Below are 26,388 nucleotides of genomic sequence, written 5' to 3' on the forward strand. Positions count from 1 at the left end.
GGAGGTGATGCTCTGAGACCAAAGAGACTGTGGTGAGGTTCGGTTAGAAGGACAAGAGCAAAGAGACTAGTCTTGCAAGTGGCACCTAATGTCAGCAACACAGAGGTCTTGTTTATTCAATGTGGAGACAGGGCATCAAGGAGACAAGGACCTTGGGAAGGTGGGAAAGGTGAGAAGTGTAATATTTTCAGGCTCCAAGTCCAAAATTCTGCCCATGCCAACATTCATTTACACAGCACTTCTCAGATGAACACAGCGTACAGCTCCATGCATTCTCTCCTCGCACCTCCTCACATCCCCATCTGAGCAGTCAACACTCACTCACCCTCATCTTATTGTCCTTTTGCACTCATGCCTTCATCACCCTGCACAAACAACATCTTCGCCAAATAAGCCATTGCAAACACTAGCATCTCAGTGAAAGTGAAGACTGCAGAAGCTGGAGATCAGAAGTCTAGATTAGAGTGGTGCTGGAAACGCACAGCAGGTCAGGCAGCATCCGAGGAGCAGGAAAATCGATGTTTCGGGCAAAAACCCTTCATCAGGAATGCCCTTCCTTCCTGATGAAGGGCTTTTGCCCGAAACGTTGATTTTACTGCTCCTCTGATTCTGTCTGACATCCTGTGTCTTACCAGCACCACTCTAATCTAGACTCCAAACACTAGCACCTCTCTACTCTCTCTCTTTGTAGAAGAGAGCACATAGCTTTGGGCAAAGGCAGAAGCCTGGATGGAATGTGGTTGGAAATTAAGGAGGGAGTTGATGTGGGAGACACTGAGAGGGGGAGGGGCAATGTGTCCTGCTACTGACAGACCACTTGATGATTTCTGGCAGCACATTTCATTGGGAAGGTGGTCTTGTTCCAAAAAGTGTCAGCAGTGACCGGCTGTGACAGCCTGAGCCTCCTGAGGCAAAAGGTGCTCGGACAGAGCTCATCCTCTGCCCTTTAGTACAGTGGTGGGATCTCACCTCCCTCTAGCTGAATCTCTGTATCCCCTCTGCACTGTGGAGGGACACATACTGAGGGACAAACAGATGGTGCTGTTGCTCCTACTGTTGCTGTCCAGTTGACTGTGGCATGAACTCTGCTCTTGATCCTCAAATGAGGGGGAAGGTGAAGCTACGTAAAGTGTTCCCACAGTGTAGTGCACACAATTAAGTAGGAAAATGCTGGACAAGGGAAGTGACTTTTCAACATTGACAACACCTGTCAAACAATGATAGCAATTTCAGACACAGAAAGTACTTTGGATAGCAGCCTCACACCAGTCCGTGTCTGGGACTCTTCAACTACACTGATCAAAACCTCTCTACTTCATTAGTTTCACTCAAAAGTTATTCCTGCTGTCACTCACCTCAGTGACCCTAGGGAATTTTACTTAACAGTTCAGGAAATAGGTATAGTAGCAGGAAAACCAAGAATTAAAATGGCGGGAGATGCAAGATGGCGGTGATCTAATAGGTCTGCCCTGCTGAGCTTTGCACCATAACCCAGGCAAGGTGGTGCTTTTACCCTCCCTTTATTAGTTATTTTGGCAAAGATCGGTAATTTTAAGTCCCCAGAATCTTTGTGCCTTAGTTTAGGCAATCAGGGAAAGATAACTAAGGGAAAAGGGCCATATGGATCGCAACAAGCAGGGCATTCTCCTGCAGCAATGGATACGCCTGCAGCTGCAGTGTTGGCCTCTGCGAATGTCCCTTTGGACCTACCTGCACAGCAGAGCCTGGTCTCGGAGTCTGTGAAACTCAGAGAGAAGATCGATTCAGTGATGGAGGAGACCCAGACAAGGCTGGAACCGATCATGCTGCAAAAGCATGAGCAGGAGATCCAGTGTCTCAGGCAGCGCGTGGAGGAGGTGGAGCAGCAGACTGCGGCTTCAGAGACTGCAACAGAATCCTCGGTGGGTCAGGTCCAGGCCCGAGAGAGGCAGGTATGGACCTTAGTGGAACAGGTTGGCGGAAGAACATCCGCTTTACTGGGAGGCTGGAATGGGAGGAAGAAGGCCAACTAGTCAGCTTTCTGGAGCAATGGTTCCCACGCTTCTTGGGACTGGAGGTTGAGGTGGGTTGAGGATCGGTCCAGCGCCCAAACCCAGTCCTAGTGTGACTCCAGCATTACTGAGATAAGCAAATGGTGTTGGAAGCTTCCAGAGCACTGGGAAAGGATACACAGGTCCTGATCTACAAGGGATCAAAAATTATGTGTTTTCAGGACTTTTCTGTGGCTGTGATCGACAAGAGAAAGACCTTCGATGAAGTAAAGAGGCTGAGAGGGTTCGGCCGGGTGTTTTTCTCGTCCTGTAATTCTAAAAGCAGAGGAGAAGCTAAACCCATCCAGAAGAATCTTCCATTTCAGCTGTTAGACCAAATTAAAGACAATTTTGTGATCCTCAGAGGAATACGGGATTTTGAATGTTTATTGCCCCCCCCGCCATACCCCCTCAAACTTTTAACAGATGAACTTTCCAAGTTGATGGCCTTTGGAGCGCGCCACACGAGGGAGACTTCAATCGAGGTGGACAGGATGCTCCGGCGTCTCGCGGTCATATCCCTGCAATCCAGACAACTGCTGGACCTTAGTGGGGAGCTGGGGCTGGTGGACGTTTGGCGATGTCTTCACCCTGAAGGTAGGGACTTTACCTTCGTCCCTAACCCACACAAGTGCCACACTAGGATTGACATTTCTTTTGCTCCACCTGCCTTTTTGAATTCAGTGCTGTCCTGTAGAATTCGGAACACAATCATTTTTGACCATGCGGCAGGGTATCTGGAGGTTAAGGCCAGAGGCAATTGGACAGGCTTGCAGCATTGGCACATGGATCCTTTCCTCCTGAAGGACAGTAAATTTACTGAGTACTTTTTACAGGAATTTAAAATTTTTTGATATATTAATTTGGGTATAGCCAGTAACCCGTTGGTGCTCTGGGAGACTGCCAAGGCCTATGCAAGGGGTTTGATTATTTCTTACTCGGTGACCCGGAAGCGGCAGAGGGGAGAGCAGCAGCATATGCTTGAGGCTTGGTTGAAGGCAGCCAAGATGGCATACTTTAATAGGCTGTCTGTGACCAAGTTGCAGTGGATTACAGCCCTCAGGGCTGCTCTGAACTCTGCACTCACCCAGACAGCAAAGAAGGAGATTTCTTTTGCGAAACAGAAGTTAATCGAGTATGGTGACAAGCTGGGTAGATACCTGGCATGTCTTGCCAGGAAGAAGAATGCCCCCAATCTGTTACATCATCAGAGAGTGTGCTGGTACTCTTGTGATTCTAGAAAGATTAATGCGGCATTCAGGAAATTCTATTCCGAGTTGTACCAGTTGGAGGGCTGTGAGGACAGGTTGGCGAAGATGGAGTTCTTTTTCAAGAACTTGGATCTCCCAGGCGTAACTGCAGAGCAGGTGTCCCTTTTGAATGACCCTCTGATAATCCAAGAGATATAAGAGGCGGTGAGGCAACTCCAGAGCGGTAAAGCGCCAGGCCCAGATGGATTTCAGAGCGAGTTTTATAAGGAGTTTATAAACATGTTGGCTGGGCCAACGTTGGATATATACAATTATTCATACAGTCAGGACTGCCTCCGATCCTCTCGGGCAGAAGCTAACATCTCCCTTATTCTCAAGAGAGGGAAAGCTCCAGAGGACTGTGCTTTGTACGGGCCCATATCGCTGTTAAGCATGGATTTTAAAATTCTGTTGAAAATGCTGGCAGTGAGGTTGGAGAAGGTCTTTCCCTCTATTGTAAAGGTGCACCAGACAGGTTTTAATAAGGATTGCAGGTCCTGTAATAACATTAGAAGAGTACTGAATATCGTCCAGGTGTGCCAGCAGAGCTCGATTCTGGGCTTGGTAGTCTCCCTAGATGCCGATAAAGTGTTTGACTGGGTTGAGTAGCCATATCTTTTTTATGTCCTGGAACAGTTTAGTCTTGGGAGAGTCTTTGCCAGGTGGGTGGCAGTATTATACAGTGACCCTAAGACAGCGGTTTTCATTAATAGCATAAGGTCTGACAATTTTAGTATTGGTAGAGGCAGCCGACAAGGGTGCCCCCTTTCACCGCTGCTGTTTACATTAATGATTGAGCCGTTGGCAGAGGCTATCCGGAGGGACCCCAATATAGTTGTTCTGGATGTAGGACTGGGGGGGGGGCATAAAATCACCCTTTATGCAGACAACATTATTCTTTTTCTATCTAATCTGACAATGTCTGTGCCCCATTTAATACAAAAGATTAATTTATTTAGTTCTTTCTCACGGTATAAAATCGATTTTATGAAGTCAGAGGCCATGCCTGTGGGGGGTCTTATCAGAGTACCAGATCTTGGGGGTGGAATCTGATTCCCTTTCAGGTGGTCACAGGGAGGTTTCCTGTATGTAGGCATTTTTATTACTCCGGCCTTCCATCAATTATACAAAGCTAATATTCTGCAGTTTGCTGGAGAAGATAAAACAGGACCTTTAGCATTGGGAGGCTCTTCCAATGTCTTGGTTGGGTAGAATAGCTCTGGTTAAAATGAATGTTCTTCCTCATTTATTATATCCCATGCAAATGTTCCGTCTGATGTTACCTAGGCAAGCACTATGGAGGCTTAACAGTTGGCTCGGTTCTTTCATGTGACGTCATAGGCAACCTCTAATTAAGCTTGCTAAACTGCAACTTCCACAGAGGACGGGGGTGTGGACTTACCAGAAATATCAATTAAGTTCCCTATTATCCTATGTGACTGATTGTGCTTGCCAGGACCTGAGGTCAATTTGGCTGGACATCGAGGCCTCCCAGGCAAAATGTCCCCTCATTAATTTGTTGTTTATGGACAAGATAAGGACTGTCATGAAGCATTGCAGAAACCTGATTGTCCTTAACATGAGAATGAAGCGACAAAGCGAGGGCAATTTATATAAAACTTCCCTTTTTATTCCGATAGCAGGAATGCCAAGATTTCGGCTGGGATTGATGGATTTTAGCTTTAGGTTCTGGGAGGCTCGAGGAGTCTCCTATTTGGGAACCTTACTTGAGGGGGAGGTCAAGATATCTTTCGATCAGCTGAGCCAGAAATATGAATTGTCCAGTAGGGATCCTTTGGTTATTTTCAGATTAGGGACTTTATATAGAAAAAGACTACATTACTGGTTAATTCCTATAAGTCTGATGTGGAGAGGACAGTACTTCGGTCCACAGGAACTCTCTTGATCAATACCATGTACTATTTACGAGGAGGTAATGTCTCGAAGGTCATTGAGCAGCTGTGTGGGATCTGGACTCAGGAATTAGGAGTGGAGATCTGGTCAGAGGCAAGGGAGGATATTTGGGAGAACGTGAGGAAGATTTCGATTTGTAATAGGACGCAGGCTATTCAACTGAAGGTTCTCTCCAAGGTCTATTTGGCATCGGAGTGGCTTGCAAAATTCAAGAAAGGAGTATCTCCAATGTGCCCCAAATGTAAAACAGACGTAGGCACTCCTACTCATTGCTTGCAGTCATGACACAAGCTTCATAGGTACTGGGGTGTTATAGCGAGTGTTTTGGAAGGGGTCTTGGGAACCGAGGTCAAGGTAGATCTGGTGTCCCTGGCTCTTGGGTCTGCCGAATCTGCTCTCTTTAAATGTGCATGGGAAGAAACTGTTGAATATTCTTTCATATTGTGTGAGGAAGAACATTCTGATGAGCTGGATATCAGAAAACACTCCCCAGGAATGTTGGGATGATGTAGGTTAGATATGGAACATATCTCCTGGAACTTCCTTTCAAGTATTGTGCACCAGAAAATGGAACTTCTTTTATAGGACATGGTGGTCCTTTTTGAATTATATGGACACAGACTTGTCGGCTTTTTGATTAGGGCCTTTGTGTAGCCGCAAGGGGTGTGTCTGGTGGGCCAGAGGCCCCTGAGAGGAAGAATCCCGAATAAATACGGGTACGCCAATGATGGGAGCTTTGGTGGGGTTGCGCTGAGTGTTATAATTTAACTTAGTTCAACCTCATTTAATTTAGTTTATTTTAGTTCATTATTTATTGAATTGTAGTATGGGTAGATTTTTTTTGTCTAATTTGTTTGTGAAGTAGAGTAGTAGTTTGTTTATTGTTATTGCTGTTATATTATAAGATTGTTATACTATTTTATAATAATTCTATGATTTTGTAAAAAATTTAAAATCTTTTTCAATAAAAAAATTAAAAATAAGAATTAAAATGGCTTTCAGTTTAAAAACTTTAATTATTTGCCGGTCAGATTCAAGGGTATTCACTTGCCTTCAGTCTAGCCGTGCTGAAATCCAGGAGAAGACGGTATGTTGTCAGGATACTCAATCTCAGCTTCAGGGAATTTAACTCCTCTACAAGCCTAAATGCACCTTGTCTGGGATAATTTCTGGGACAGACTTTCCTATTCACAGATGCCAACTAAGTTCCTATACGTTTTCAGCTTTTTCTATAGAAGATAAAACCTGGATAATGTGAAATCTGTCCTGTTCAGGAAATGTTCAATTAGCCAAGCTCCTGAATTCGGCTAGGATTTCTACTTTTGATTGCTGGGAGTCAGGTCCTGCTCAAGTTGCCAGTATTTAACTGTGAGCCTGGATGGTGAATGGTGTTCAATCATAGAAGCAACGATTGCCCCTGCTTCTGGTCAAATGACCTCATTGATTTATCTGTTATCAATGTGGAACCCGATCTTCTGCCTGTGAACCCAGAAGCCTGCAGTGACGGGTGTACTGTACCCAGTATTAGACCAGAATCAAACATGGGACCCTCCCTCAACCTTTCATCTCAGTTTCTCACCAGATAAACTTGCGTTGTGTGTTTTATTTTAATTATAAGAGCTTAAATATAGCAGCAAACAAAGCCCTCCTTTCACCTGTTATATCTTCTTTTCTTATTTCTGCTTCAAAATCCAATGTTATTCTTGTCACTTCTTTTCCTGGGGGATTACGGGTCCGTCGGCCTTTTGCTTTCTTGGAAGAATCACATTTTAGGTTTATGAATGTAACCTGACAGTTGTCGGTACAAGGGAAGGCACCTCCTTCATGAAAAGACAAGAAAACAAAGTTCATACAGTGAGTGATATCAGAGGCAATATGCACTGCTCAATAACAACAAAATGTCTCTCCTGTTCTCCCAAATGTCCTGCCAAGTATTTATCCCGAAATCAAAGGTTTTGTGATTATGTTTTCATTTTGTGCAAGGGCTGAACAAGACTCAGCCAATCATAGCCTGCAAAGGGCAGGAATGCCGAATAATTAGTCTAAGGTATACTCACATTCTAATCGAAGCAGAAACGGAGAGGCTCAAGCAAAACAAAGAATTAAATGAAAAAACAACTACCAAGTGTTTTGTACCTGTGATAACTGGGCGCCCACTGTCCTGCTTTCCCTTAATGCGTGGATGAAGGTGACACTTCGCATCTTTAATCTTGAAGGAAGCTCGATGTTTGACCGGGACAGCTAAAGTCTCTAAAACAAAACAACATAATTTAAAGACATCTTAAGGCAGCATTTAAATGCAAACTAAGTGGCCATTCATGCAATTTCCATTGCCTGCTGTATATACTTGACAATACAAGGACATTTAACAGAACGGCGATATGTGGGGCACTTTTACAATCTGGCACTCCCAATGAACATAAGAACTTAAAATCAGGAGGATGATCATATCACATACTCCCTTGAACCTGCTCTGCATTTCTTAAAATCACAACTGAATTTTAGCATCAACTCTTTTTTTTTGTGCCTATCCCAATATCGCTCAATTCTGTGAACGTCAAAAAAACCTAATGAACTCATCTTGATTTTGTGCAAAAACTGAGCATCCCTAGCTCCCTGTAAATGTAGAACTGGCAGCAGTAGTAGGCCATTTGACCCCAAGAAGCATGCTCTACCACTTAATGAAATCATAGCCAATCTGATTGTTGCATCAACTCTTTGTCCTGTTTTTCCAGCTGCATCCCTCTTCCTCATAACCCTCCATTTCTTTGTGAAGAATTTCTCTTTATGTCAGTCCTCAGTGGCTGACTCCTTATCCTGAAACCATGACTCCCTCTCCATCCTGTCCTCAACATTCCAGCCAGGGGGAACAACCTCTTAACATCTACTTTATCAAGTCCTTTAAAGATTTTATTCCTAACAATGTGATCACCTCTCATTCTTTTGAACTGCACAAAACACCAGCTCCTTTGACTTGGTGCTCTTTCATTTGACAGCTGTCTTCTCTCAGGATTAGATGGAGTGAATCTTCATTACACACTCATCAAGGCAAGTGTACCTACACTGGAAAAGAAGACCAAACTGCACGCAGTACTCTAGAAGGCAACTCTATAAAGCCCTGCATAATTTCAGCAAGGCTTCCTTACATCTTTTACTGCACCACTCTTGCAATAAAGACTCATTGCTTTTCAGGTTGGCAGTGCTTAATCCGTCAGTGTATCCTGCCCAACCTTGGGCTAATCTCTGCCTAAGACGCACTCCAGTTTATGTAATTGTATGCAGGGAATGCAGACAGACTCAGAAAATCTCCTGCAGAGAGTGATATGGGGTCAGTGACTGCTGGAGTCTTGCTCTACAATGAGAAACTCCATACTAGGACAAAAACACTGGTGCTAAATAGTGCAGCTCTGACCAAAATGGCTTACGCCAACAAAACATTTCAGCAATACTTATGAGAGTAGGCCAACATTTTGTCAGGGGCTTACCTACACAGCCTGTGATGTTGGCGTTCAGTCGTTGTTGAGCATCAGCCCTCCTTATAGGAGCCCCACAGCTCACAGTGTAACTGTTATCAGAACCTGGCAGAAACAGGAACAGTAGAGGAAGAGACCTATATTTACTGACGGCAATTCACTGTTTGAAGCATGTGCAGAATAATTATACTGAACAACAGTTACAATTCTCACTCTCCAGGGTAACCTTCTTCCCTCCTAAAGGTGGTGACCGATGCTGATTTCTGCAATGTTGGACAACTTCGGGTATCGTGCCCAGCTGACCTCTCTTCACTTGCAAAGTTATAACATGAACTCTGACAGGATCTTCAGTTTTGACAGGACATCAAAAGAAAGCCTAATCCTCGTTTCTGTCCTGTCCATCCATGCCATACATGTACACATACACTGACATACGCACACAAACGCTTGCTCTCACTGGAGTCCCACCTTTACACAAACTGCTGCCTATCCCCATAGGGCTACTGGGGCTAACTGCTTTACCTATGATTTGACTAGGGAGTGCTAAGTGAATTGCTACACAAAAAAACCAGCATGGATTTGATGGGCTGGTGACCTCCTTTTTGTCGTTATAACTTTTCTCATTGAGAATAATGAATTCAGTTCAAGCTGGGGGGTTACATTTTCAAACAGTCAGGCTGACCCCTTGGCCTTTAAAAGTGGCAGGTGGGACCCGAATGCAGAAACTGCATCTCTGTTTCTGGCAGATCCCATTTTGCTGGCAGTGGGAGAGGTTGGGGACTGAATCATGCAGGGGAAGAACTCGAGCTCAGCCAGGCCATTTGACATTAGTTCTTAGTTCAATCGGAAACCATAGTGACTGTTCTAAAGCTTATCCGGAAGCGTCGGTGTCACAAATTGATGGAGGGGACATAACCAGTTTTCAAGGGCACATAAAAGTCTATAATTTATCATGATCTGAAGTTGTACATCAGTTATATATCAGTAGTCTGAAGAGCACTGGTGTGATGACATTGCCTTAATTGACCTCCATTTGTATTCATACTTATTCTGTTGTGGATCTGTTGGTGAGGATGATGGCTTGCATGTTGTGCAGCAGGCAGAGGATGGTGACAAACTTCTCTGGGCAACCAAATTTGAGAAGGACACTCTCTAGTTTGTCTCAGTTGGCAGAGTTGAATATGAGTTCAAAGAAGACCACATATGAAGGTTGCTGCTGTTCTCTGCACTTTACTTGACCTTGCCTTGCTGGGAAGATCATGTCCATTGTGCCTCTTGATGGATGACATCTGCATCATGACTCTGGCAGGAACTCTTCAGCCCCTGGGAAAAGGCGATTGAGGAGGATCCTTGCAATCACCTTCTCTGGGACAAACCTCTGTACATCTCTATGACTCTATGACTGCAATTGGGCTTATCTCCTTTATTGAATATGGTCACAATTAGAGTCTCAGAGATCTTTGGAATATTTTCCTCCTTTCTGGTGAGGTCATGTATTCATACCCAAAAGTGATTCTTCAATGGATTTTAATATTCCAGTGGGAATTCCATTTGTGCTGATGGTCTTGTTGACTCCGAGCTGTCAGATTGGCTTATTTAACCACATGAGGAGAAAGTGAGATCTGCAGATGCTGGAGATCAGAGCTGAAAATGTGTTGCTGGAAAAGCGCAGCAGGTCAGGCAGCATCCAGGGAACAGGAGAATCGACGTTTCGGGCATAAGCCCGAAACTGGGCATCATCATCATAGCGTGGGTTCTGTGAGGAACACCTTTCTGTGTGAATCACTGCATCATTTAGTTTTTCCCCTTGATACAGGATTTTATGGTTTGAATCCTGCAGTCTCTGATGATGTTCACTTACTGGATGAACTCAGAACCCAAGATCACTTCCACAAATCTCTACCAATGATTCTCACAATGCTGCTCACTGTGCTGTATGAAGAGGCAGATCCTTTGTCAGATCCCATTTAGATCACCATCGCTGCTCACCATGTTGTGTGTGCTGCCATCGACGTTTCCTGAAGAAGGGCTTATGCCCGAAACGTCGATTCTCCTGTTCCCTGGATGCTGCCTGACCTGCTGCGCTTTTCCAGCAACACATTTTCAGCGCTTATTTAACCACATGTCAAACCAGAGATTGGCTACCCCTACTTACACGGAACTACCTGGATGCTGAGGTGGTAGCATGCTATGGGATGTGACCAAGGCTACCCACATTAAGGACTGAGTTTCTGGTGAGAAGATTCTCAAAGTACTCCGTCCATGAGGGCTTGCTGCTTCAACTGTCCTTGATGAGATCAGTCCATTCTTAGCTCTTAATGGGGTAAGTTCTCACTTGGGTCAGAGATGGGTCTTGACTGTATTGAAGAATCCACATGTGTCAGGACTATTGACCAGTTGTTGAGTTTCTTGCGCTTTTTCCACCCAACATTTCTTTCTTTGGGTCACGCTTTAACGTTGGACCTTGGCCTTCATTTGTCTGTAGACTTCAAGATTTGTGGGCAGCACGGTGGCACAGTGGTTAGCACTGCTGCCTCACAGCGCCGGAGACCCGGGTTCAATTCCCGCCTCAGGCGACTGACTGTGTGGAGTTTGCACATTCTCCCCGTGTCTGCGTGGGTTTCCTCTGGGTGCTCCGGTTTCCTCCCACAGTCCAAAGATGTGCAGGTCAGGTGAATTGGCCATGCTAAATTGCCCGTTGTGTTAGGTAAGGGGTAAATGTAGGGGTATGGGTGGGTTGCGCTTCGGCGGGTCGGTGTGGACTTGTTGGGCCGAAGGGCCTGTTTCCACACTGTATTGTAATCTAATCTAATCTAAAAAAAATTTCGTAGTGTTTACAGTTCAAGATCATCTTACATTTGCAATTTATTAGCTCTTGGACCTCCTGATCATTCTTGTCAAACCTGCCTTGATGCTTCCCTTTGGAGAAAGCCAAATTCTCCACACAGGTGCTGGTTATCATGGATATCAGGGCAGACTGAACACTGTGAATATACTGTGGTTCCTGTTCATTTGTGTGCTGCCAAGTTAACTGTGGGGTGCTGACTGAGTTATTCTTTCTTCGCAGACCCCTTGAGTATGAGTTTATGTCATGGTCCAGTTAGGTGTCCCTCACAGAATCCACGCTATGATGATGATGCCCAGTCTGAACTACAAATTATTTTCAAAATTTGTGTCCTTTCCGTGTGAATCACTGCATCATTTAGTTTTTCCCCTTGATACAGGATTTTATGGTTTGAATCCCGCAGTCTCTGATTATGTTCACTTACTGGATGAACTCAGAACCCAAGATCACTTCCACAAATCTCTACCAATGATTCTCACAATGCTGCTCACTGTGCTGTATGAAAAGGCAGATCCTTTGTCAGATCCCATTTAGATCACCATCGCTGCTCACCATGTTGTGTGTGCTGCCATCAATATCTTCTAGGTATACCTTTCTCCATGGCCCACGTGGTCTAGTGTAGGTAAAGATAGCCAACTTATCGAGTCACTATAAGAGTTTCTCATAGCAAACATGATCTTGTTTATTGTATCTCTGCAACTATTTACTTTTACAACCTATGAGGACAGACTGTGAGGATGACCTGGTCTTAAGTCTGAATCCTTTAAGAACTTTGTGACTCTTTACTCCAGTCCTCATGGCATCATCAACGCTTACTATACTCAAGCAACTATTAACCCTTTCAGACCTAAGTACAACTGTAAAATTGGGAGCAGCCTCTGCACTCAAGCCATAGTAAAATTTTGCTGTAGTTTGATAAATGATCACCTACCTTCAGAAGAAGAACTCAGGAAAAACATGGTTCCTCAATATCCAATTGAGAAATCATGGCAGTCAGTGAGAGTTTTACACATTCAATACACATTTAACAAACAAACAAAAGTTTAAAAAAAAAACAACTTTCTAATGCCTTGATGAATGTACTCCCTGGACTGCCCTTAGCAGCATTCAGAAAGATGGAGTTCAAGACTGAAGACTCCAGGGATGAGCTGAAAGACTGGCAACTCAGCTTCCACCAGTAAGGAAGGACATCCAATGGCCTCATGTTGAGCCGAGAATACTGAACAGAATGTGGGTTTCTCCTGACTTTGCATGAGGCCTACCTGCCTGGAAGTGAGCCTTGGAGGCACAGCTGAGTGAGCAGGTTTCTCTCTTCCCACTCTTGATGCAGGAAAGTTGAGCTCGGGGAGGATTGGAACCCAGCAAGCACTTTGCTGCCTCTGAAAATTTCAAAGAAATCAGTGTCACACATCTTGAAAAACGACAGAAAAGCTGGAAAATGTTTAAACTCAAAACAAATGAGAAAGGAGTAATCTTAAACTAAACAGATTGAATGTAAAATCAGGGGAGTATCTAATCTAAACCTGTCAGTTTCCCACTGGGAAGATTAAGTAAAATATCAAATAAAATGTTTACTTTATTCTGAGAGGTCAGCATCGAACACAGCAGCAACTGAGCCCATTCTAATTTCCCGCAGGATCCAACAAGTCCAAAAAGTTAAGCTGATACAATAGAACATAGAACATTACAGTGCAGTACAGGCCCTTCGGCCCTCTATGTTGCGCTGACCTGTGAAACCAATTTGAAGCCCATCTATCCTACACTATTCCATTCTAATCCATATATTTATCCAATGACCATGTAAATGCCCTTGAAGTTGGTGAGTCTACTACTATTGCAGGCAGTGTGTTCCAGACAGTCCCTTACCATTCTCTGAGTAAAGAACCTACCTCTGACATCTGTCCTATATCTATCACCCCTCAATGTAAAGCTATGTCCCCTCGTGCTAGCCATCACCATCCACGGAAACAGGCTCTCACTGTCCACCTATCTAATCCTCTGATCATCTTGTGTGTCTCTATTAAGTCACCTCTTAACCTTCTTCTCTCTAATGAAAACAGCCTCAAGTCCCTCAGCCTTTCCTCATAAGACCTTCCCTCCATACCAGACAACATCCTGGTATATCTCCTCTGCACCCTTTCCAATGCTTCCATATCCTTCCTAAAATGCGGTGATGAAAACTGTGTGCAATACTCCAAGTATAGCTGCATCAGAGTTTTGTACAGCTGCAACTTGACCTCATAGCTCCGAAACTCAATCCCTCTACCAACCAAAGCTAACACACCGTATGCCTTCTTAACAACCCTATTAACCTGGGTGGCAACTTTCAGGGATCTATGCATGTGGACACCAAGATCTCTCTGCTCATCCACACTACCAAGAATCTTACCATTAGCCCAGTTCTCTGTATTCTTTTTACTCCTTCCAATGTACTCCTTCACACTTTTCTGCATTAAATTCCATTTGCCACCTCTCAGCCCAGCTCTGCAGCTTATCTATGTTCCTTTGTAACCTGCAACATCCTTCTGTACTGTCCACAACTCCACTGATCTTAGTGTCATCTGCAAATTTACTAACCCATCCTTCTATGCCCTCATCCAGGTCATTTAAAGAAATGACAAACAGCAATGACCCCAAAACAATATTTCAGTGAGTCTTTTGCACCCAAGCCCTAGGTTCTGATAAGACCAGCAGTTTTCAGAAAACCCTTAAAAGGTTCCAATTGAACTTTGCTGAGGAATGCAGAAGCCCGATTGTTGATGAAGGGCGAGTTACTTGAATCTTACTAATTTCTTGGTTACAACTTATTTCTTGGTTACAACTTGCATAAGCAGAGATACAAAAACAGTTAAAAATTTTAAAAAAAAATTCAAAACTAATTGAATAAAGTAAGGATGGAGGGTCAGATGACGTGTTGTTCTGCATGCTGTGGGAGCTGGTGGACCCCACTGTGGTTCCCAGCAACCATGCCTGTAGTAAATGTTGGTTGCTGGAAGAATGTCAGCTCAGAGTTGATGATCTCGAGTCTGAGCTTCTGAGACATCAGGGAGGAGGGGAGAGTTACACCCCTTAGACTAACTAACTCAAATTCAGCCAGTGGTCAGGGACAGGAGGGTGTGGCTAAGAGTGAGTCAGGCAGAGGGATTCAGGAGCCTCAGCCCCTGACTTTGTCCAATAATTTCAAGAGTGTTGCTCCCTCTGTGGACGGGAATGGGGACTGCAGGAAGGATGAGCCGACTGACTGCAGCATTGTGGTGCAGAGAGCCATTCAAGTAGGGGTAGAAAAGCGAAATGTTGTTGTAATTGGGGATAGTATAGTTAGAGGCATAGACACTGTTCTCTGTGACCAGGATCGAGAGTCCCGAAGGTTGTGTTGCCTGCTTGGTTATCACTGCTGCCTCACAGTGCCAGAGACCTGGGTTCAATTGCCACCTCAGGCAACTGTCTGTGTGGAGTTTGCACATTCTCCCTGTGTCTGCGCGGGTTTCCTCCGGGTGCTCTGGTTTCCTCCCACAGTCCAAAAATGTGCAGGTTAGGTGAATTGGCCATGCTAAATTGCCCGTAGTGTGAGATGAAGGGGTAAATGTAGGGGAATGGGTCTGGGTGGGTTGCTCTTTGGAGGGTCGGTGTGGACTTGTTGGGCCGTAGGGCCTGTTTTCACACTGTAAGTAATCTAATCATCTCATCTGGGTTGCAGATGAACTTGGAGTGGGAAGGTAAAGATCCAATGTTGTGGTTCACGCAAGTATCAATGACATAGACAAAACAAGGGTAGGGAGTATGAACAGCTAGGAGCTAAATTAGAAAGCAGAACCAAAAAGGTAATAACCTCTGAATGACTACTTGAGCCATGAGCTAATTGGCACAGGGTCAATAAGATTAAGCAGGTAAATGCATGGCTCAACGATTGGTGTGGGCGAAATGGGTTTGAATGCATGGGACATTGGCACTATACTGGGGAATAAGGGACCTGTCCCAATGGGATGGTCTTCATCTGAACCGTGCTGGGACCAGTGTCCTAGCGAATCACATAAGTAGGGCTGTAGACAGGGCTTTGAACTAAATGGGGGGTGGGGGGAGGGTTCAGTTACAGGGAAAATAAGAAGGGGGAGATAAGACTACAGAACTCAGGAGAGGTTATTAGAATCTCCAGCACAGACATAAATAGGACAGAGTGTATGGAAAGGGTTAGCAATCAAACTTCAAGACACTGGACAAATGAATGACAATGGGAAGAGGGATGGTGAGTACAGGACTGAAGCTATTATATCTGAATGCACGCAGTATAAGGAATAAGGTAAATGAGCTTGTGACGCAGATTGAAATTGGCAGGTATGATATAGTGGGTCTCACGGAGGCGTGACTGCAAGGGCATAAGGATTGGGAGCTGAATATTCAAGGATATACATCCTACTGAAAACATAAGCAGGTGGGCAGAGAGGGTGGGGTTGCCTTATTACTAAAAAATGAAATTAAATCAATACAAGAAATGAAGTAGGGTCAGATAGTGTAGAGTCTGTGTGGGTAGAATTGAGGAACTGCAAAGGTAAAAAAATCCATAGTTGGAGTTGTGTAAAGGCCTCTAAACAGTAGTCAGGAGCTAGGGCATAGATACACCAGGAGAGAGAAAAGATATGTAGGGAAGGCAAAGTTACAGTGATCATGGGGAATTTCAATATATAGGTGGACTGGGAAAATCAAGTTGATAGTTGATTGCAAGAAAAGGAATTTGTGGAATGTCTACAAGATGGCTTTTTGGAGCAGCTTGTGGTGGAGCCCACTAGGGAACAGGCTTTAGTGGCCCACTAGGGAACTGGATTTAGTGTTGTGCAATGAGGCAGACTTGATAAGGGAGCTTAAGGTGAAGGAACCCTTAGTAGGCAGTGATCATAATATAATTAAATTTACTCTGCATTTTGAGAGGGAGAAGATAGAATCTGAGGTAACAGTATTACAGCTGAATAAAGGCTACTAACTTAAACCCTTGCGGAGAGCTCTAGCAAACCTCCCGCCTGGGATATTGGTACAACACCAGTTCAGGTACAATCTGTTCTCCCTGGGATCTGTACAAGGAGGACAGGTTGCGCCTGAACTGGTGGTGTATCAATATCCTGGGCGGGAGGTTTGCTAGAGCTCTTTGCAAAGGTTTGGCAGGGGGATGGGAACCAGAGTTACCAATCAGAGGATGGAGTGGCTGGTGAGCAGGCAGATACAGTGTGCAGAGAGTCTGTGAGGAAGGATAGACAGCTGATAGGGCAAAGTTGCAGTCAGTGTGAGGGGTTGAAGTGCATCTAATTTAATGCAAGAAATCTCAGGAACCAGGGTGATGAACTTAAAAGCATGGATCAATACTTGGAGCTATGATGTTGTGGCCATTATAGAGACTTGAATATCACAGGAGCAGGGATGGTTGTTGGATGTTCTGGGGTTTAGATGTTTCATAAGGAATAGGGAGGGAGGTAAAAGAGGTGGCAGAGTGGCATTGCTAATCCGGGAAAGTATCAAAACTGTAGAAAGGGAGGTTGTTGAGTAGGGTTTGTCTACTGAGTCATTATGGGTGTAAGTCAGAAATAGGAAAGGAGTAGTTGCTTTATTGGAGTTTTCTATAAACTCCCCAGCAGCAACAGAGATATGGTGGAGCAGATTGGGAGACAGATTTTGAAAGGTGCAGAAGTAACAGGGTTGTGGTCATGGGTGACTTCAACTTCCCTAATATCGATTGGAACGTCCTTAGTGCAAATAGTTTGAATGGAGCAGATTTTATCAGGTATGTCCAGGAAGAATTCCTGACTCAATATGTAGATAGGCTGACTACAGGGGAGGCCATATTGGATTTGTTGCTTAAAAACAAACCAGGTCAGATGTCAGATCTCTCAGTGGGAGAGCATTTTGGTGATAGTGATCACAACTCCCTAACCTTTACGATGTCATGCAGTGGGATAGGAGCAGATGGCTGGAAAGTATTTAATTGGGGGAGGAGGAATTATAATGCTATTGGAAGGAACTGTGCAGCATAAATTGGGAATAGCTATTCTCAGGGAAATGCATGACAAAAAAATGGAGACTGTTTAGGAAGCACTTGCTGTGAGTGCTGGATAGGTTTGTCCCACTGAGACAAGGAAGGGATGAACGGTGAATGAACCTTGGATGACAAGAGATGTGGAACATCGAGTTAAGAGGAAGAAGGAAGCTTACTTAAGGTTGAGGAAGCAAGGATCGGACAGGGCTCTAAGGGGTTGCAAGGTAGCCAGAAAGGAAATGAAGAATGGACTTAGGAGAGCTACAAGGGGCATTAAATATCCTTGCCGGATAGGATTAAGGAAATTTCCAAGACGTTCTACATTTATGTGAGGGACACGAGGTTGGCCAGAGTGAGGTAGACGGATCAGGGATAGTGGAGGGAACTTGTGCCTGGAGTGGGAGGAGTTGTGGAGGTCCTTAATGAATACTTTACTTCAGTATTCACTAGTGAGAGGGACCTTGTTGTTTATGAGGACAGTGTGAAACAGACTGATATGCTTGAATAGATTGATGTTAAGAAGGACAATGTGCTAGAAAGTGTGAAAAACACTAGGATAGATAAGTCCCCTGGGCCAGGTGGGATATGCCCAAGCTTTCTACAGGAAGCGAGTGAAGAGATTGCTGCGCCTTTGACGATGATCTTTGCGTCCTCACCATCCACTGGAGTAATACCAGATGCTTGGAGGGTGGCAAATGTTATTCCCTTATTCAAGAAAGGGAATAGGGATAACCCTGGGAATAAGGTAAAGATGAGGATTGCACATGCTGGAAACCCGTGTCTGGATTAGAGTGGCGCTGGAAAAGCACAGCAGGTCAGGCAGCATCCAAGGATCAGGAAAACTGACGTTTCGGGCAAAGGATTTTTGCCTGAAACGTCGATTTTCCTGCTCCTTGGATGCTGCCTGACCTGTGTGCTTTTCCAGCACCACTCTAATCCATAACCCTGGGAATTACAGACCAGACAGTCTTACGTCTGTGGTGGGCAAATTATTAGAGAGGATTCTGAGAGACAGGATTTATGATTATTTGGAAAAGCATAGCTTGATTAGAGATAGTCAGTATGGCTTTGTGAGGGGGCAGGTCATGCCTCACAAGCCTTATTGAATTCTTTGAGGATGGGACAAAACACATTGATGAAGGTAAAGCAGTAGATGTGGTGTATATGGATTTTAACAAAGTGTTTGATAAGGTTCCTCGTGGTAGGCTCATTCAGAAAGTAAGGAGGCATGGGATACAGGGAAATCTGACTGTCTGGATACAGAATTAGCTGGCCCATATGCGACAGAGGGTAGTAGTAGATGGAAAGTATTCAGCCTGGAGCTGGGTGACCAGTGGTGTTCCGCAGGGATCTGTTCTGGGATCTCTGTGCTTTGTGATTTTTATAAATGACTTGGATGAGGAAGTGGAAGGATGGGTTAGTAAGTTTGCTGATGACACAAAGGGTGAAAATAGATAAGTCCCCTGGGCCTGATGGCATTTATCCTAGGATTCTCTGGGAAGCAAGGGAGGAGATTGCAGAGCCATTGGCCTTGATTTTTATGTCCTCGTTGTCTACAGGAAGAGTGCCAGAAGACTGGAGGATAGCAAATATGGTTCCCTTGTTCCAGAAGGGGAGTAGGGATAACCCTAGTAACTATAGGCCGGTGAGTCTCACTTCTGTTGTGGGCAAAGTCTTAGAGAGAATTGTAAGGGATAGGATTTATGAACATCTGGATAGGAATAATGTGATCAAGGACAGTCAGCATGGATTTATGAAGGGCAGGTCGTGCCTCACAAACCTTATTGAATTCTTTGAGAAGGTGACTAAAGAGGTAGATGAGGGTAAAGCGATAGATGTGGTGTATATGGATTTTAGTAAGGCGTTTGATAAGGTTCCCCATGGTAGGCTACTGCAAAAAATACGGAGGTATGGCATTGAGGGTGAGTTGGAGGTTTGGATTAGGAATTGGCTGGCTGGAAGAAGACAGAGGGTAGTAGTTGATGGTAAAGGTTCATCTTGGAGTGCAGTTACTAGCGATGTTCTGCAAGGATCTGTTTTGGGACCATTGCTGTTTGTCATTTTTATAAATGACCTGGAGGAGGGGCTAGAAGGTTGGGTGAGCAAGTTTGCAGATGATACGAAAGTCGGTGGAGTTGTTGACAGTGAGGAAGGATGTGTCAGGTTACAGCGGGATATAGATAAGTTGCAGAGCTGGACAGAAAGGTGGCAAATGGAGTTCAATGTAGCTAAGTGTGAGGTGATTCACTTTGGTAGGAGTAACAAAAAGATGGGGTACTGGGCTAACGGTCGGATACTTGGTAGTGTGGATGAGCAGAGGGATCTTGGTGTCCATGTACACAGATCTCTGAAAGTTGCCACCCAGGTAAATAGTGCGGTAATGAAGGCATATGGTGTACTGGCTTTTATTGGTAGAGGAATTGAGTTCCGGAGCCCTGAGGTCATGTTGCAGTTGTATAAGACTCTGGTGCGGCCGCATCTGGAGTATTGTGTGCAGTTTTGGTCTCCATACTATAGGAAGGATGCGGAGGCACTGGAACAGGTGCAGAGGAGGTTTACCAGGATGTTGCCTGGTATGGTAGGAAGATCGTATGAGGAAAGGCTGAGGCACTTGGGGCTGTTTTCATTGGAGAAAAGAAGGTTTAGGGGTGACTTGATAGAGGTGTACAAGATGATTAGGGGTTTAGATAGGGTTGACCATGAGAACCTTTTTCCACGTATGGAGTCAGCTATTACGAGAGGGCATAGCTTTAAATTAAGGGGTGGTAGGTATAGGACAGATGTTAGGGGTAGATTCTTTACTCAGCGAGTCGTGAGTTCATGGAATGCCCTGCCAGGAGCAGTGGTGGACTCTCCCTCTTTATGGGCATTTAAACGGGCATTGGATAGGCATATGGAGGATAGTGGACTAGTGTAGATTAGGTGGGCTTGGATCAGCGCAACATCTAGGGCCAAAGGGCCTGTACTGCGCTGTATTTTTCTATGTTCTATGTAAAGGTTAGTGAAGTTGTGGATAGTGTGGATGGCTGTTGTAGGTTGCAATGGGACATTGACAGAATGCAGAACTGGGCTGAGAAGTGGCAGATGGAGTTCAACCTGGAAAAGTGTGAAGTGATTCATTCTGGAAAGTTGAATTTGAATGCAGATTATAGGGTTAAAGGCAGGATTCTTGGCAGTGTGGAGGAACAGAGGGAATTTGGGGTCCACATCCATAGCTCCCTCAAAGTTGCCACCCATGTTGATAGGGGTGTTAAGAAAGCATATGTTGTGTTGGCTTTCATTAGCAGGGGGATTGAGTTTAAGAGCTGTGAGGTTATGCTGCAGCTGTATAAAGCCCTGGTTAGACCACACTTGGAATATTGTGTTCAGTTCTGGTCACTTCGTTATAGGAAAGATGTGGAAGCTTTAGAGAGGGTGCAGAGGAGATTTACCAGGATGCTGCCTGGACTGAAGGGCATGTCTTATAAAGAAAGGTTGAGGGAGCTAGGGCTTTTCTCATTGGAGAGAAGAAGGATGAGACGTGACTTGACAGAGGTGTACAAGACGATGAGAGGCAAAGATGGAATGGATGGCTAGAGATTTTTTCCCATGGGCGGTAATGGCAATCATGAGGGGGTATAATTTCAAGTTGATTGGAGGAAGGTTTAGGGAAGATGTCAGAGGTAGGTTCCTTTCACACAGAGTGATGTGTGCGAGGAATGCACTGCCAGCAGTGGGAGTAGAGTCAGATACAATAGGGTCATTTAAGCAATCTTGGATAGGCACCTGGATGATAGTAATATGATCTTAGATTAGGTTAAAAGGTCGGCACAACATCGAGGGCCTGTACTGTGCTATACTGTTAAAAAGAAAGGAGTCTAGCAGGAAAGACAGTTGAACAGCAATGGTAGGAGTTTCTGGGAGTAATTCAGGAGGCACAGCAGAGATTCATCCCGAGGGAAAAAGAAGCATGGTACAGGGAGGATGAGGCAACCTTGGCTGACTAGGGAAGTCAGGGAAAGCATAAAAGCAAACCAGAAAGCATGTAACGTGGCGAAGGGCAGTGGGAAACAAGAGGATTGGGAAGTTTACAAAGACCAACAGAGGGCAACAAACAAAGAAATAAGGAGGGAGAAGATTAAATGTGAGGATAAGCTAGCCAGTAATATAAAGGAAGACTGTAAGAGTTTCTTTAGATATATCAAGAGAGCAAATGAGAGGCAAAAGTGGACATTGGACTGCTGGAAAATGGTGCTGGAGCGGTAGTAGCGGGAATAAGGAAATGGCTGAGGAACCAAATAATTACATCATCAGTCTTCACGGTGGAAGACATGACTAATTTCCCAAAAATTCAAGAGAGTGAGGGGGCAGAGCTGACTATGGTGGCCATCACCAAGGAGAGGATGCTAGATAAACTGAATGGGCTGAAAGTGGATAAATCACCTGGACCAAATGGACTACTTCCCAGAGTTCTGACAGAGATACTGAAGAGATAGTGGAGGTGTTAGTGGTGATCTTTCAGGAATCACTAGAATCAGGGAGGGTCCCAGAGGATTGGAAAATCGCTAACATGGCACCTCTGTTTAAAAAGGGAGAAAGGCAAAAGACAGAAAATTACAGACTGATTAGCCTAACCTCCGCCGTGGGTAAGATCCAGGAATGCATTGTGAACTTTCAAATATCTGAATATTTGAAAGTGTATGGTAAAATAGTGCAAAGTCAGCATGGTCTCATCATGGAGAGGTCATGCCTGATAAATGTGCTGTAATTCTTTGAGGAAGTAACCAGCAGGTTAGACCAAAGAGAGCCAATGGATGTTATCTACCTGGACTTCAAGAAGGCCTTTGACAAGGTACCACACAGGAGGCTACTGAATAAGGTAATGGCCCATGGTGTCACAGGCAAAATGGATTGAAGCTTGACTGTCTGTCAGAAAGCAGAGCGTGGGGATAAAAGGATTCTTCTCAGGATGGCAGCTGGTGACAAGTGGTGTTTCACAGGCTCAGTGTTGGGACCACAACGTTTCACTGTATACATTAACGACCTAGATGAAGGAACTGAGGGTATTCTGGCTAGGTTTGCAGATGATACAAAGATAGGTAGAGGGACAGGTAGCATTGAGGAGGCAGGGGGGCTGCAGAAGGATTTGGACAGGTTAGGAAAATAGGCAAAGAAGTGGCAGATGAAATACAATGTGGGAAAGTGTAAGGTCATGCATTTTGGTAGGAAGAATAGAGGCATGGACTATTTTCTAATTGGGGAGAAAATTCAGAAGTCTGAATTTCAAAGAGATTTGGGAGTTCTAGTCCAGGATTCTCTTAAGATAAACTTGCAAGTTGAGTTAGTAGTTAGGAAGGCAAATGTAATGATGGCATTTATTTTGAGAGAACTTGAATATAACAGCAGGGACGTACTTCTGAGGATCTATAAGGCTCTGGTCAGACCACATTTGGAGTATTGCATGCAGTTTTGGGACCCATATCTCAGGAAGGATGTACTGGCCCTGGAGTGTGTTCAGAGGAGGTCCATGAGAATGGTCCCAGGAATGAAAAGCTTAACATATAAGGAATGTTTGAGGACTCTGTGTTTATACCAGTTAGAGTTTAGAAGGATGAAGGAGGATCTAATTGAAACATACAGAATACTGAATGGCCCGGGCACAGTAGATGTTGGGAAGATGTTTCCATTGGTGGGAGAGACTAGGATCTGAAGGCACAGCCTCAGAGTAAAGAGAAGACCTTTTAGAACAGTGATAAGGAGAAACTTCTTCAGCCAAAGAGTGGTGAATCTATGGAATTCATTGTCACAGAAGGCTGTGGAGGCCAGGCCATTGAGTGTATTTAAAACTGAGAAAGATAGGCTCTTGAGTATTGAGAGGATCAAGGGTTATGGAGAGAATGGGGTTGAGAAACATATCAGCCATGATTGAATGGAGGAGCAGACTCGATGGGCTGGATGGCCTAATTTCTGCTCCTCTGTCTTATGGTCTTACTCTTTTGCTTCACTTTATTTTTTTGAACAGCAATCTGAACGGTCAACTTGCTTGAAGTGTGGCCCTAAGTGAATGGGCTGAAATTAATAATACCTGGCCATTAATGAATGCATTGAGCACAAAGGCATTTCAAAGCTGGATTTGTGAAATATTCGGGAAAATAAATTGGAGCGAGAGGAGAAGAGCTCATGTCTCATGGGCTAGGGATTTATGCTGCTATTGATAGGAAAAGACATCAGCGGCTGGTTCCTGCCTCTGGATGTTGTATCTTTATAAATATTCTATTGCAGCAGTATTTAGAGCACCAACTGGGGTCTGCTACTAAAAGGTACTTTGTCCTAAATCCCCCAAGGGAGGACGTGTCAAGGTCACAATGTGGGGATGTTAGTAAACTTCTGTTCAATGAGATGCCAGGCATAAAAATCTTCAATAACCTTGGACTGAAATTACAGTGGAAAATGTTGATACAATGCAAAATCTGACTTTGTGCAAACGATCTGTGTAAGAAATGATCACACAGGGACTGGGAACATCTCTGTTCTTTATCCCCAGAAGTAACTCTTTAACACAATCACAGTCATTGTCAGCTCAGTTCCTTGAGCCATATAAACAGTAAAGCCTTTTAAGAATAACACATTGGAAAGTGACATTTCTCTGAAAGTGAACAGACTAAGGTAGCAAGAATTGGACAGATAGAATGTTTTAAGGAAAGCTTCCAGCTGGAAAACGATACCTAAGAGAAAGTTCCACACTCTATAATAACCTGTTGCACAATTCATGCAAAAGTAGGCCCAAACATTCACTGTATGCATAACATTTGTGCTTAATTTTCCTTAAACCATCCAACCAAGCGATTAGAGTGATGAAAGAGCAACATATAGTTTTTCTTGGTCTGTGCCAATATTGGCACTTGTTCTGCCATTGAAGAAACTTATTAAAAACATCAGTCATTTCAATAACCATGCTTCTAAGACATAGATATGGGAGAAAATATTATAAACATCTTTTATTTACAAAGAATAATCAAACAATCATGCCTGTTTTAATCTTAGATATTTCTGGACCAAGAATTTGAAAAATGCCTGGTTCAAAACTGGGTAGATGGCAACATGCGGAAAACAAATGGAACATAAACTCGATTTGCTCTGAGGAGCAAGTGTAATAAATACAGAAATTTGTCTGTGTTTCCTAAATTTCTCAGCCTTGAACCTTCTTTGAGAAACTCCTCAAAAACCATCACGTTACCAAGCTCCTGGTCACCTATACTAGGATCTCCTAATGTAGCTCAGTGCCTAATCTTGTCTGATATTACTTCATCAAATGACTTCAAGGCAGTATGTAAATATGTTGAATGACATGGTATGCATTAAATATATGAAGCGACTGAGTAAAGTAACCCTTTCTTTGAAAGGCCAAGTGCAGTGAGAGATGGCCTTGAAGAACAGAATGTGGGTGACCTTCCCTTCGTTTTTGGCCAGGACTGCTCCCTCTCCCTCAATCAAACCTTGTCTCCAATGTCATGCCTAGCTCAGGGGGCAAGTGACCCCAAGATAATCTTGCCATCTTTTTTTTTGATGTTCCCATCCTGAATAAATACTCACTCCCTTCCAAAAAGAAAATATACCATCTGTGTTCAAACTATTTGAAAATAATCTACATAACAACAGTAATGACAGCTCAGATTAATTATTTATTTGTGAAGCACTGGAGATTTGCTGAGACACGTTAGGTGGCCTATAATCAAGTATTTCTCATGAAGACAACATTACAGGATTGCTACATCCATTAGTACCACTAGAGGACACCAGAGATCTGAGTTCTTCACATACCCACACAATCTTTCTTATTCCAATGTAGTTTGTAACCACCGTTGGGACAAGAGCATTGATAGCTTCCCAGTGTATTAACACAGCCGTGCTTACAGCCACCATGGTTCATGCTGCATTCATCGATATCTGAAAAAGGCACAGGCAAAATTAGTTGGCTTATATTAAGCAAGTCTATTCTAGCACAAGCAACTTTGTCGTTTGTATTTTTTTAAGTGGAACACTTCATGACTTTGTGTGTCGTACTTAAGCAGGGGCCATGCTAATCTTCTTTGTACCATTCAAACTTTAGTTTCAGGTCTCAGCCATTGTAATGTTAGTATGACAGCAGCTCTGGGTATCTCTTGCATTTAGATTCCCCAAAAGCATGGTTCTGATGACAGGTGACTGTATGATCCTACAAACATGGGTGTGACTGGTTCTATGCTGCATAAGTGGGTTCCAGGGCTGTTTGTGGTGGTACCACATCCTCAAATGTTTGATGTGGAAAGATCTGGATTCTCTCAGTGTCTGCGTGGGTTTCTTCCGGGTGCTCCAGTTTCCTCCCACAAGTCCAAAGATGCGCAGGTCAGGTGAATTGGCCATGATAAATTGCCCATAGTGTTCAGGGATGTGTAGGTTAGGTGCCTTAGTCAGGGATAAATGTAAGGGAATGAGTCTGGGTGGGTCAGTCTTCCAAGGGTCAGTGTGGACTTGTTGAGCCGAAAGGCCTGTTTCCACTCTGTAGGGATTCTATGGATTGAGGTGGTAAAGCGGTAATTGTAACCAAACAGTTTGTACCTAACATAGTGACATATGCTGCATTGAATATTATCTGAGCTTTCAAGGTGATGTTAAGAATGTTCACATTTTCTCACCTTGTCTTGCTGTAGTGAGAGATGATTTGCCAAATACCAATAATCCCCTTTCATCCCTTCAGCAACATACACTTATTAAAGGTCAATATAAATGATCCCACTAGAGGGAGTGGCTGCTCAAGAATATTTATATACAGTTCTGTTGGTGAAAGGGAGACTTTGCTTCTATTTCCTGAACTAACCTGCTCAGAAACAGACCAAGT

At 44.1% G+C, this 26,388-nt stretch overlaps 1 protein-coding gene and 1 pseudogene across 1 annotated transcript in view; both read right to left on the minus strand.

The window, feature by feature from the left end:
- Positions 1–26,388, minus strand: part of LOC122563262 (signal peptide, CUB and EGF-like domain-containing protein 3) — a 367,101-nt gene that overhangs the window by 32,529 nt on the left and 308,184 nt on the right. Inside the window, exons 10-14 of the mRNA XM_043716904.2 lie at positions 25,332–25,457; positions 12,775–12,891; positions 8,680–8,772; positions 7,331–7,444; positions 6,850–7,014 (exon numbers count right to left, since the gene is read on the minus strand). Of these exons, the coding sequence (XP_043572839.1) occupies positions 6,850–7,014; positions 7,331–7,444; positions 8,680–8,772; positions 12,775–12,891; positions 25,332–25,457 (615 nt within the window). The remainder of the gene's footprint in view (positions 1–6,849; positions 7,015–7,330; positions 7,445–8,679; positions 8,773–12,774; positions 12,892–25,331; positions 25,458–26,388) is intronic.
- Positions 25,538–25,635, minus strand: LOC122563364 (U6 spliceosomal RNA; annotated as a pseudogene).

This window comes from Chiloscyllium plagiosum, unplaced genomic scaffold (assembly GCF_037043375.1).
Source record: "Chiloscyllium plagiosum isolate Xiang-an unplaced genomic scaffold, Cpla_swu_hap1 HiC_scaffold_26, whole genome shotgun sequence".
NCBI lineage: Eukaryota > Metazoa > Chordata > Chondrichthyes > Orectolobiformes > Hemiscylliidae > Chiloscyllium > Chiloscyllium plagiosum.